Source organism: Taurulus bubalis (genome assembly GCF_910589615.1).
Source record: "Taurulus bubalis genome assembly, chromosome: 11".
Classification (NCBI taxonomy): domain Eukaryota; kingdom Metazoa; phylum Chordata; class Actinopteri; order Perciformes; family Cottidae; genus Taurulus; species Taurulus bubalis.
In genome coordinates this window covers 17,319,381-17,333,145 of record NC_136599.1, presented here as the reverse complement: position 1 = coordinate 17,333,145, position 13,765 = coordinate 17,319,381, and the positions used below count along the sequence as shown (strand labels likewise).

Here is a 13,765-nt window from a genome sequence, read left to right as displayed (position 1 = left end):
GCATCCAAGAAAAGTCCAGAGGTACATACAATATCTGTTTAAAAGAACCTGCAGAGTCCCACAGAGGAACACATATACACATCCTATTGTGCATCACACATCGCTGGGCCTCCAAGGTTAAAACCATGGGAGAATATCCACTGGTCAGAAGGGAGCAAAGAAAGAAACCTCTTCAAATAGACTGCAGTCGAGTCACGGTGTCCTTTAACTTCTGAAAGAGCCAGTTCCTTTCAGTAACTCTTAGAAAGATGGAGGGACAGATTCTTCCTCACAAAGAGATCTTTGTAGTAGAAAAAAACAGGAAAGACACAGTAGGATAGGGAAGGGAGCAGGTTGAAATGTGGCTGCCAGCCTCTTGTTGTCTCTGACCTGCTGTTTCTCCTTTTACTGTAATGAGCAGCTTTAGTGCCGCCTGGTTGATGCAGATGTTTGTCATAATACAGTCCGGGCTGTGAGGATTAACGCTGCAAGGTTGACCAAGGGAAATGCAGAAGACTTTGGGGCTGCTCCTTTAGCTATGGAGCCTGGAATACAAAAACAAATCAAAATTAATACAAATATTGCTCTTTAAATGTGGTTTAAGTATGAACACTTGACGTAAAGGAAAAATGAAAGAAATATAGCAGGCAAAATATGAAATGTATTCACTACAAAGAACTATAGTGTTGTGTGAGTACACAGATATGTCAATAGATGGCACTGGTACGCTGCTCTCAATTATGGCTCCCAAGAAGATGGCTGTAGCTGCTGCCAATATTCTTTGCATGTCTCAACCCATTTTGTTGTTGATGGCATGAGTATTTCTCAGTCTCTGGATAAGAGACTGTTATTTTACAGCCGAGACAACTGTAAACAAAACATTCATACTTGGCTTCAAAGATAAAAGGCGTATTTGAAGACTCACCATTTTGCACCAACATTTAATGGTTGGGGAAAATACATCATTGAAGTGTCACCGATACCAATTTATCTAAAGACAAGCCGCCTAAAAAGACCATAATGCAATGCAACGACAGAACATGCCGTTTACAGTGCATATTTTTACACTCGCAGTGTAAAAAAGTGATCCGTTTCATTCTGAAAAGTCAGCTTTTTCAAAACTAACATGGCTCAGTTCAAAATTCTGTTTCAAAACAAAACTCCTCATCTCTTCTCTGATTTTGACATCAGATGATTTGCTACCACCGGTCTTTCGATGTAGATAGTAGACAAAATAACCCATAAACTGATGTTTTGAGCATGCGATATATTATTTAGCGTGCTCAAAACACCAGGTTGCAGTTTTTGCAGATAGATTTTTCATGAGACTCAAAACTAACACCTCACAAACGGACACAGGGTTCATTTTCATGTTTCATGTCTCAGCGCTGTCCCAACCTGCTATCTTGGGGATGGTAATCTGGCGGCTGCTGCTGCCTTCCCCTCCCTCACTGAAGGGTTTAATCTGGATAACGTAGTCCTGGTTGACTGGTAGTGACAACTCCAAGGAGGTGGTGTTGGTCTCCACCACACTAGGGTGGCTGTGTTTGTCCTGGCTGTACATCACCTGCAGGAAGCAGAGAGGTACAGATGATGACAGTGTGAGGCATGCCATGAAACCACTTCAGAGACGATGAATCATATGAGGGGTGTCAGAGGAGCGTCCTTGTTGGTGCACTGACAAGAAAATCAAAGTTCCAGCTTGTGTTTCTTTAAGACAGCTCTGTGAGATGTAATGCGCAACCACTGAAACTAACAAGATGAATCTTACTGTAGATAGCTGCGCATGGCTGTGATGGACCACCAGAGTAGAGGGTGCAGCAAAGATAAGGAGAATGTGGAGATGCATCAATCCAGTCAGCTGCAGCTTGACTCTGGGCTGGGGATGGATCTACCCATTTTATATACAGTAAGCCCCACTCTCAGGAGACCCCTTTTATGTAGTGAGAATAATGTGCAGCGACCGCAGGTGACAACATCAATATCATAGTTTGATATTCTCAACCCATGAGACTACAAATTTATGTCTGAACTTTCTTTTTTGGATTGATAAACCAAATGGCACTTCAGGAGAATTCATAACCTCAAATGTAATTTCTGAAGTAATCATTAATATTAGGCATATCATAGTGCCATGGCAAATCAAATGTCCCAATCTGGGAAGATGGCAGTCCATCGACTGTGAATAAAGCACATTTCCTGCAATGACTCCCCTCTTGAGAAACAATTAGAAAAGTTGTGGATCTTTGTCTGTTGCTGAAATCATGTGGCAAAAAAATTATATGATGTGGGCGTTGTGGCTATCAGGGGATTGTTGTTTTTGGAGAGGAGGCAATTTGCGAAGGTCTTCAAAAATTAAATGAATACGCAGCACCCCAACTAACTTTGGTATAAAATAGTTAGAGGCTTGCTGCACTTCCAATGCAGTTAACTTTGCAGTGAGAAGTTTAGATGCCTCCTTAGTTATCAGCAAAATCAAAGTATAGTATCCATAAATGAGTGCAGTCAAAACTGGAAATGGGAAAACAAAAATAAGTGTACTCCTCACATTGCATACATTGAGAAAGTGACTCTTCTGTCATTCTCTTTTATGTTACAATCTATAATACTAGTCACTTGTAAGTCCAAGACTCAAGTCCAGTTAGAGTGCTCTCCAGTGGAGACGTGGAAAACTCTCCACTTCTTACCTTATATCCTGTCACTTCTGACTCATTCTCCAGAGCGTGTACTTGGTCCCACCTCAGGATGACCTTGGAGTTGGAAGTGTTCCACATAATTTTGACCGGGGCTTGACTGGGCGCTGGAGGAGGACGAGAGGAAGAGGAGGATGAGAGGAAGATGAGGGAGTAAAACGACATGCCCTCCCGGTCGATAAACAGTAAAGTCCAGAATCAACTCAGCATGAAGGAGTTTTCTCATTATCAGTCGATCATCTCACTGTTAGGAGTGAGCAGAAACTCTAGGAATATGTGTGTGGGATTGAGTGAGGAGAATGAAGAAGAGACATGCGAGTGTGAAACAAATGAAACTGTGATATTAAATCATTAACCTATATGAAGATATGGTGCTCATCTGTCAGAGCTCTGCTCTGCAAGCACGTGCACAGGTGTACGCTCATTGACATGCAGATGACTAGTGTGAAACAATATAAAGAGGAGATAATTAATGCTTATAGGAAACCTGTCAGCGGAAAACAACATAATTTTCCAGCGAGGCCTGCATGTCAAATCACACAGTGTGACCGGAAATTAAACAGGCACTTACATCAAAGATTTGCCATGTCAATCAAATGACAAGTGAGTGCTACATGATGTCCCTCAGTTTCCCATTGTTCATGTTTGTAAGACGTGTGTGGAGAGAGAGAGAAAGAGAGAGAGAGAGAGAGAGAGAGAGAGGCGTATGACATGCAACACTGGGTTCCACGACTCGATCCGTGGGGTGAGGCAGTAAAATAAATAATGCACTTTATGGTGCTCTTGTGTGGTGACTATTCTCTACTTTCACTCCAATTGGTAAAACATTATTGCTGAAATGAAATATATATATACCACATGGACCGTGCGCCTTTAGCCCGAGGTAAAAAAAACATGCACAAAAAGACAGTCAGTCCCCACACTGTGCTGAGAGCCCTTACGTGGTTTCTTGGTTGTGACATTGACTATGATGCTCTGTGGACCCACTCCAGCGCTGTTATAGGCCCGCAGGGACATGTGATAGGTACTGCTGCCCTCCAGATCCCTGACGAGTACAGACGTTTTATTCCCCACTGTCCTGATCACGCTGGCTGTGTCCTGCTTCTTCCTCTCGCCCCAGTACTGCAACTAAAACCCACACACCAATACACAGAGTATACTTTAACAGCGTGCATCTGATTTGTTACTCAATACTTCCATCTGTAACTGCACCAGTGTGTTCATGAAGCCTTGGGGGCTTCGTAATGCTCATCTACTGTGGTTGACTTCATGCACGAACAATCATATAGACACTAATTCATAAAGGTTATTGTATTGTTATCCAAGATATGCCACTAACTGTTGGCACTATCCACTACATTTAAACAATTCCTATTGTGTGGGTGAATGTTGGTTTGACCTCATAGCCCAGGATGCGTCTGCGGTTGTTGCTCCAAGCCAGCGGCTTCCAGGTCACCTCTACCTCAGACGCTGATACACTCTTTGCCCTCAGCCTGCCTGGAGCTCTGCTGGGCTCTGAAAGGCACGTGTGCAGGATAGTTAGGATAAGGAAGAAGACACAGATTCACTCCACCCACATCTAAGGAATGACTTAAATTGAATATACTATAGCTCCATCCAATCTATCCATATCCCTGTGTGAGTCTGAATACAACATTATAGCCCCTAAAAACTCTTAGTCTTCAAGTATCTCTCAACAGAGAAATCTCATGTGTTTCTCTGTAACATTACATTTTCATGAATAAATGCACAACAATGTAACTGTAAATTCAGAAAAAAAACATAATTTGTTATCATCTAATAAGAGTTTACGTGGTTTGATCAGATTAGATCAAATGTCAATCAGTGAATCCTAATTGGTGCATGAAAATGTGTGACATCACCTTTTTTCATCTGAGCCCAGCCCACTTCAAACCAGTGAAAATAGATCAAACAAAAACACAATGTGAAATAACCCAAATACTAACTTAGGCAGAAATGTTTTATGATCATGTGGAACCACATCAATCACATTATGAAACTGTATGAGGAAATATGTTTTCTTATCCTTTCAAGTTGTTAGAAAACAGGATTTTATGTTACATAGAACATTTTCCATTTGAAATTGATGAATGTTAACTTGACAGTTGTTGGTCCACTTGCTCTAACACATAGTCGGCTGTAAAGTTGTCATCGTACACACCTTCCTCTGCTGAGTGGATGGTGGTCACTGCACTAAAAGGGCCTTCTCCCTTGTTGTTGTAAACCCCGACTTTGACTTGGTAAGGGGAAAAGGGAGGGATGCTCTCATTCTTGAAGACATATCTCGAAGCATCCGGAGATGTGACAGCAGCCTGCATCCAGCCTTGCGCCCCAAGTGGGCGGAACGCCACCACATAGCCGAAACCCGGACCACTCTGCAGCTCCTCTGGAACAGGCTAAGGAGGGATGAGTCAGAGGGATGACTCAGGATGACTGATCTCACAGATAGAACATTAATACCTAAAAGAAATGCAGCTATGCACGGATTAGTGAAGCAATACTGCTGAGGGCGGTACTGTTCTTGCAAGCCTTGCATGAACTCATCTCTCTGTCTAGTTAAGTGGTTTTATACTGAGGAAAAATAAAATAAATCCATTACTGCATGTTTCAATTTCACGTGAAAAGAAATCAATGTAAGAAATATACAAACATTAAGTCTATTATCGTAATGTTTAATAAGTGTGTGTGTTTGTTTGTGTAAATATATATATATATATATATATATATATATATATATATATATATATATATATATATATATATATATATATATATATATATCTCAATACAAGTTTACCTCCCAAGTGATGACCAGCTCTGAACGTCCCCCACCGCCCCCGTTCACTCTGGACGGAGTTACCCTGGGAACTAACAGATCAACCACAGTGTTAGAAGGACCAGTTTGTATATTCAATTACCTGAAATTAGAAATGACAATATGGAGTATTCTGCTGCTCACCAATAAATAAATAACATGAGTGAGGTATTGATGCATGTTCGACATTTTCAAGAATTAGACCTTTCTTAAATTCAGACTGCTCCATCTTTGAGCTTTCAGCTTCAATCAGAGATGAGGAGTGGGCTCCAAAGGTCCGGTGATCTCACTTCTTTCAAATTTCACAACAACATTTATTTTTTCTATAAAAACGCATAGTCTTTAGCCCCAACCAATTGTGCACAGTGACATTACTTAAGGCAATATAATAGATTTAGTGCAGCCTCTGGACCCACAAAACGGTTTATACTTTTTGTTCTTACCTATAGAGTAGAACTCTACAAATCCAGTTAACAGACTATGTGTACAATTTGAATTTGCCTTTTTATGAGCAGCACAGTGGATACAACAACTTAAAATCCAAACATCTTATGAAGCCATAAAGTACTGCCCTGCTCTCAGTTAGAGGGTATTTGTATTGGTTGGTCATTATAAGACAATATATTGCTGTATGTGTGTATATTTATCCATAGAAGTGTTTGTATATGTGTACTTATCTATGCATCTCTATATGTAGGTGTATGCACCTGCAGTTATGTATACAAACTCTGTATGTATGGTTACTAATTTACAAATTCAGGGTGATTAATTTAATTGTATTTTTTTTAATTTGAAAATATCTTCTTAATCTACTCTATTGTCTAGATTTGATTCATTTTGGTTCTCAACCAAATATACTGTATCTATTAGTATTGTATATGCACTGCCCGCTCTCCACACAGACATGGATGAAACTGTGGGACGAGAGCTGCCAGCAGTGGTGGATTGGCCATAGGGAGTACCAGTAGTTTTCCCGGTGGGCCGGTCAGTAATGGGCCGGCAGTGGCTGACCTTTTTTTTTTTTTTTGTATGTAAAGACGCATAAGAGGCCCAGTGGCCCTATGATAGGCCCAGTAGTCCCGCCCACGCATTTTCCAGACCCCCCCCCAATCACCTTTAATGATGAGCTAATGACACATCATTAGCAATCTGTGAGAGAGAAGAGAAAGCAAAAATGGAGAAAAAACGAAAAGGCGGTGCAGAAAAACTGAGGGAAAAGAGAGAAAAAAAGCTCTCGCAACTGATGCTGCTAAGAAAAAATAAATAATAAATAAAATAAACATGTTTGCTGCTGCGGGGGCCGGCGGCGGTGGCGGAGCCTCCGGCTCCGGGGCTTTGGCTGCGCCGGGTCCCTCTCAGGTGTCGTCGGACAGTGAAAGTGAGGCTCCCGCTGCCATGGTGGCACAGTGTAATGAAGTGGAGCTTCTAATGAGCACCAAGACAAGTCTGGTATGAACGACTCACTTTACTGGTGAACTGCAGTATTACAACTGTTAAAGCATTGAGAACGCGTTCTTGCACCCGACATGTATATATTTTCCACACGTAACATCAACATTAGTTAGCGTCAACAAGCACGTATCATTGTACTTTCTGCCTTCAAAGTAAAAGCACTTCCTGTTTCCATCAATGTACTTTCTGCCTTCAAAGTAAAAGCACGTCCTGTTTCCATCATTGTACTTTCTGCCTTCAAAGTAAAAGCACGTCCTGTTTCTATGCTCTTCACAATAAGAGTAAATAATGTAATAAAACAAGTTACAACATACAGGAGGGGGAGGAGGAGATTGGTGGTGGTGATAGCAGGTGAGTGTGCTAGCTAACATGTTGATGTTGTGGATAAACACTCATTCACTAAATGTTCAGAAACGTTGTCTATGAACTTTACTTGACATAATAGATAGCGTGTGGTGTAAATCTAGTTCTAAAATGTTGGAAAATGATATACTGTCCTGATTAATTAACCACTATTTTATGGTGCTGTAGTTTGAGCATGCATATCTGCTTTTTCACAATTTTTATAATTAGAAATCAGGTCACCAGAGTTAAAGTGTTTTAAGTATCAATATACTTTCTCTAAGCTCCAATTTGTTCAAATATGCTTTACCTATTTTTTTCTGTCAGTGTTTATGGTTTATTGTCCATGCTTTTCTTTTTTTTTGAACACTTATTTATGGAAATTTTCAGATTAAATTACATCAAATAAGAGACAAGGAGACAATGACCCATTTCAGTATAGTAGTGTTATTAAGGGCTTGTGTGATTATATGTACAGTACATCAACGGACCGAGTTGGCACAGTATCTGCGCGCGGATTGTGGTGGGTCAGTCTGGACCAAAAAGTCCAGGGCCGAATTTTTGTCCCAGTCCAGGCCTGGCTGCCAGGCATCAACATATTTATTATGTACTTAATTCATTCATGTGTTGTGAGCCCTGAAGAAGCGGAGAATGGTACAATAAAGTTCTTTGAAGGAATCTAATTGCTGTCCTGGGCATAATTTGCCAACAAGTTGTGCCACTGTTGGCAGCAGAGGAAATGTAAGGAGCTTCTGATACGTACGCATGTCTTTGGTGCGGGCCTTTTTGGACGGTTTGCTGGGCTCTCCTGTTCCTATGCCGTTTGTTGCCAGGACTCTGAACTCGTACTCCACCCATGGACTCAAGTCAATGACAGAGGATGACAGCTGCTTCCCCCCGAGCAACTCAGGAACTGAGAGACATCACAGAAATAACCTTTCATCAAAACCCTGCAAGATCTGTCTTTGAAAGTTAGCCAAGCTGATGATGTGTTATTTACCCACTTCATGTGTGGCGTTTGAAAAGGATACCAGTCACATCCCCTTCCCCCTTTTTATCTAATAACTTCACATTCACTCAACCCACAGTCAGACTGTCAGATGAAACCAGCCTACCGGTGGTAACGGTTTGCCACCCGAGAGAGAAGGGAGTTCTGGCCTGGATGGTGTAGCTGGTTATGGGGCTGTGATTGTCCATCCCGGGTCCCCAGGACAGAGAGGCAGTGGTCTCTGTCACCTCAGTCACCTGGCAGCCAACAGGGGGGCCCGGCGGACCTGGAAGGATAATTGGTTAGAGTTTATTTACACGGTAAGATATATACTGTAGAGATTAATGAAGACAAGAGGCGGAACCGAGATACATGGTTGGTGAGCCATAATTAGAGCAGATGTTACAAACTGATTAGAGAAAGTATGTATGTATTAGGAAAGCTGTAAGTGCAGTACTGAACTACCACCAGTCCAAAAATGACATTGTTTACACTAGTAGCAGAAAACAACAAAAAAGGGGAACAAAAGAACACCATTTTTTATTGTAATACAATTAAGGAAATCAAAAAGATCATAGCATGCACTATGGCAGGGGTTCCCCACGTGACTGTTTGCAAGGTGACTCAGAGAGGGTTATCAGGATATGAAGAAAGAAAGAAAATACCTGAACATCATATATTTAAAAGAAATCTCTTTTCTTTGCTTCTTTGTGAATGACTAGATGGTTTAACTTTTTCTGATTAAAAGGAAATAATTGAAGGTTACTGCAAGGGAAAATCACAGATTCACAACTCCTGAACATATGTCAACTTTGATGAGGGGTCATATATGAACCAAAAAGGCCACAGGTTTATGTGGGAGAGAGAAGTTGAATCTTACTGTGTGTCTGCATCGCCGTGCATGGTGCTCCCGCAAACTTTGCCTCATGGGAAATATATGTACAGGCCATATCGTGCTACAACTATATATCACACAGTGACGTTGTTCTTTTGTTCACTTTGTGATATACAGAAAAGTGTTAAAGTGAAGGTTTGTTTGTTTCACTAAGAGACTACTACCATTCAGTTACTCTGACAGATGGTGATATTCTTGGCTACCAGAGGGTTTGTAGTAGAAATCGATTCGCTAAATGTAGCTACATGTAGCGATGTTGCGTGTAAATACTGTGGTTGTGCCATCATCAACACAGAACAACAAATCTGACTTTCAGGTTTGATTTTTTTATTTTTATGTTTGAGTTTGGAGGGCATCCTTACCTCTGACTACCACATCAGTGGCAATAGACACACTGTCCACCTTGGTCTGAACAGCACACGTATATTTCCCAGCATGCCTCAGTTGAATGTTCCGGATCATGATGTCACCAGCCGAGCGCTGTCAGTTAGGAAAAAAGATGACAAAAACAGTAAGAGTAAAGTCAGGGACAGCAGTAACAAGTGCAATGTCACAGTGATTTCTTTTGGCATTCAATGTATTACATTATGGAAGGAGAGAAAGGCAAAGCACAAGTCCAGGGACACAGAAAATGATTGAGTGAAGTTTGTTTTGATCATTTATGAGGATAGCTTTTTGCTGGAAATTAAAAAGCTCTTCTTTCTTCTTTCAGCTCTTTACATTTTATTCCTTCTGATTCAATTTAATCTACAGACAACCATTCAATGCCAAATGCATTATTAGCTTTGAACTTGAACGTTCATTGATGGCTTATCTATGAAAGTAAGGGACTGTGAAACAATATGAGAATCGATAATTACTTTGATGTATCATCAGGGATATTTTATGAATATAAAAATGCAGTTGTTGCAAGCCATTCACTCTTTGAAACTCCCTGCCATCATTAAAATAATATAACTGGAGATGGAGCGGGTCACAGATCTCTCAATTGTAGATGCAGCAGGGGGAAAATAACCTTGAAGCTTACTTATTAAATTAAGTGAGACAGTAAAAAGTCCTGCAAAATACAGTAAATATGTTGTGTGGCTTCTAGACATAGAATAAAAAAGGTAAGTGGCTTTCTCTTTCCATTGCAGGTAAAGTATGTATCTACAAGGCAGTGCTATTGCTATCTGTCAATGCTGACATAATATATTGAATGTTGTAGAAAAACACAGATAATTACAAAGATGTACAGTAACTTTCAGTTTTTTTTAATATTTTTCAACTCAATACTGAAATGGACTGTGTTTCACTGGGGTCTCCCAATGCATCCTTCAGTCAGCCTGGTCGCCTCCCTTTCATTTTAATTAAGTAATATAATCTCATATCAGACCAAAAAAATCTTATTTCTGCTGGAAAGTACACTTCAGTTTTTTCTATACTGCTGTTCTTAAAAATGTCTTCCAATTCCAGATGGACCTTTTTTTCTGAATAGACACCATGAGTCCCATCATGGTATCAATCACAGCCACTGCAGTAGTGTGACTGCAGCTCTGGCAGCAGCAATAAGGTCTACAACATGTGAGGAGCACATCTCTATTTGGAACTGCAAAATGCTGGAGGCAAATCATTTTCATATTCAACACTTGCAGGATACAGTACATTTTCTACCAGCAGACTTCAATTAGGTTGTTGCAGGCTTACTTCAACGTTACTACTCTACTACTATTAATCTTAATAGTAAATTTGAAAATAACATTAGCCCATAATATGTAATTGTGCAAAATATGTTTCAATTTCTGAGCCATCAAGTTTGTTGTGTGATGTTTTCTGAAGGTATGACTCACTCACCTTCTTAAAATTAATATTCTTCAGTTTACTCTGTGTTTGATAGAGAAGGCATATTTCATCTGTTGCAAAGGTTGTAAAAAGTCAATACTGGGATTCATATCTTTAGGGAGCAGACACTTAGATCTTACATTTGCTCCATCGATAATGTCTCCTCACATATAAGCCAATGACTCACTGCTATTGTATGTTCCAAGCTTTAATCTCCTTGAGTTCGCAGCAGACTATCAATCGTGAAAAACATGCCATAGTCTGCTTCAAAAGAAAGTATCTGTACAATGCTGTATTGCCCGCAGCGTTTCCTTATAGATCAGAAACCTTAAAGTAATGTGACCTTATACTATCAATATCTCAATAGTTTCCCTACCTCAACATGTCGACATGGATTTAATGCAAAAGAGTCAAGTGTTTAGATGAACTGCGGGGCTAAATGCAACTATAAAGCTCTTGTTGGCATTATCTTGCCAAATGCAAAAAACAAAAAAAACAAGAGGTGATAAAGAAGCAAAGACCTCATAATTGCTTCTACTAATTAAAAGACAAGAAATATTTGGTGTTCGATGATAAAATGTAATGCATGGCTGGGCATTGCATAATTAATTCCTTGGTTGCTGCATTTGTCAATGGAGGAAGTGTTATTAACAAGCAAAATAGGCAATCGTAGAGACTTCTTGCTCAGTCAAAGAGAAAAATCTAATCTGTATGATTCATCATGAAGTGTTCAATACTTTGCCTCTTAAAAGATGAAGCTGGAATTAAACTGTAGAGGAATGAGACATAAATGTGTTAGCGATTATTTGAATGGAGTTCAAATAGCTTATTTCCTTATGAGTCACTTTAAACCAGGGGGTGTAAAAAATAAGGCCCAAAGGCCAGAACTAGCCCACCAAAAGGTCCAATCTGGCCCACTGAATGACTTTGCAAAGTGTGACAATTGCAGAGGAGTCCGATATTTGTTCACTGGGTGTCCTAATAAGAGTAGCAGGCCCTATCTTAGATACCACATGCTTACATACAGGCTATGTAACGCAACACTGTCAAGACTAGGCATACACAGGCACAGCATATTTCAAAGCTCAAGAATCTAATATTCTGTGCCATTATCAGACTCATGACGAGAAGTACAAGAACTTGCGGGGATAAATGAGTACAAAGAAAGTAGATTAATCGCTGTCAGGTTTAGAGTAACAGCCGTCTGTTGTTAGTCGAAGCCGAGGGATCAGCGAGACATCTCAGGTTGCTCATCATCTGTTTTGCTAATGGATTGTTTATTAATTATGAATGTGATTAGAATATACTTGTACTTTTTAAAACTAAAAGAAAGTGAAACATTTGGAGGGGTTGCTGCATTATGGGTTTTAATGCAATGGTTTTACTGGTTTTACAGCCCAGCTTAGGATCAAACTGGGATGTATGTGGCCCATGAACTGAAATTACTTTGACACCCTGATTTAAACAACTGTATATATGTACAATTTCATCCTGAATAGCATAGTGGGTTGGTAGAGAATTACATTCTGAGTATTGTTCAGGATGTAACTGTTTGTATATGGCTTTTCTTTAAGCCTACCTTCAGATGCTGGAAGCTTTTTTTAAGTCATGAGCAAAGAGTCACCACGCTCAAATAGAAAGCAGAAAGATTGTCAAGACAATAAAGAAGTGTGTGTGTTTTTTATGTGGCCAACACAAGTGTCTGGTGCTTCAAAAGTAATTTTTAATTCTGCCATAATGAAGTGTTCAAAGATAATTCAAACAACTCAATAAAACATATGTATTTAGCTCACAGTTCTCTTGCAACATACCACATTTCCTCTCATATTTTCTTCACCACAACAACATTATTGCACTTACTCCACCAACTTTTTCAAAATACGCCCAGTGGCTTCCAAAGTGGATGAGCTGCTCGTTGAAGAACCAGGTGAACTTGAGGTCCAGCGTGGGGTCATGAGACACCTGGCAGGGCAGCACGATGCTCTCCCCCACGGTCACGTCCAGATGACCTGCTGGACTGGTGATCCCCGTTGGCTCTGAAAACGGAGAGCACCGAGTTAGAAAGGTGGGCTTGTAACAGCGTAGATATCCCTTTTTCAGACTGTCTAGACTGTGTTCTGTATGTAGACTAATGCACTTTTTTTTCAGCGAGCTTGTTCCATACTGCTTTATGTTCCCTGAACATTGAGAAATAATTGCAAAAAAATGCTGCACTCAAAAACAAATCCTGCCCTTTGTTAAATCCTGTCCTGGATGTTAAAATAAACAAGATAAATTACTTTTCAGTCTGCCAGTCAGCCGATATTGCATGTCTTTCTTTGAGTTTAATAAATCAGAGTATGGTCTGATGTACCACTGAACAACGACAGTGAAATAAACAAACAAAAGGAAAAACTCAACCATTACGGCAGGTCAGAGCCGAGTCTATAATTTGGCTCTTTGTGCCGAGACAAAAAGCCATCCTATTTCATCCTCAGCGTGGAGCGCATCAACATAATCTTTGGTCCATCTCGGCTGTATGTCTCATTCAACAGCGGCGCGGTGCACAGAATAGAGCACAGGCTGAGAGGCCCATACACTAGTCCACTGTGAATTATGCATGCATGTCATAAGCAACTAATGGACAGGAAAGCCAATGCAGCTTGTCAGAGGGAGTAAAGGTCTATATTCAGCTCTGTCAAAACAAGCCAGCTTGTTTATCTCACACCCCCAAAGGAGAACCGACTGGTCATGGCAGTGCATTCCAGGTGAGTCTTAAG

The 13,765-nt window shown here is 40.4% G+C and overlaps 1 protein-coding gene across 1 annotated transcript in view; it reads right to left on the bottom strand.

Annotated features, from left to right (window-relative positions):
- Positions 1-432: 432 nt before the first annotated feature.
- The window catches only part of cntn3a.1 (contactin 3a, tandem duplicate 1), a gene marked incomplete at its 3' end in the record, with an annotated part of 66,925 nt that continues 53,592 nt past the window's right edge, over positions 433-13,765 (bottom strand). Inside the window, exons 12-22 of the mRNA XM_079226556.1 lie at positions 12,867-13,042; positions 9,548-9,665; positions 8,418-8,576; positions 8,066-8,215; positions 5,491-5,561; positions 4,855-5,089; positions 4,072-4,187; positions 3,614-3,800; positions 2,667-2,779; positions 1,378-1,546; positions 433-524 (exon numbers count right to left, since the gene is read on the bottom strand). Of these exons, the coding sequence (XP_079082682.1) occupies positions 433-524; positions 1,378-1,546; positions 2,667-2,779; positions 3,614-3,800; positions 4,072-4,187; positions 4,855-5,089; positions 5,491-5,561; positions 8,066-8,215; positions 8,418-8,576; positions 9,548-9,665; positions 12,867-13,042 (1,586 nt within the window). The remainder of the gene's footprint in view (positions 525-1,377; positions 1,547-2,666; positions 2,780-3,613; positions 3,801-4,071; positions 4,188-4,854; positions 5,090-5,490; positions 5,562-8,065; positions 8,216-8,417; positions 8,577-9,547; positions 9,666-12,866; positions 13,043-13,765) is intronic.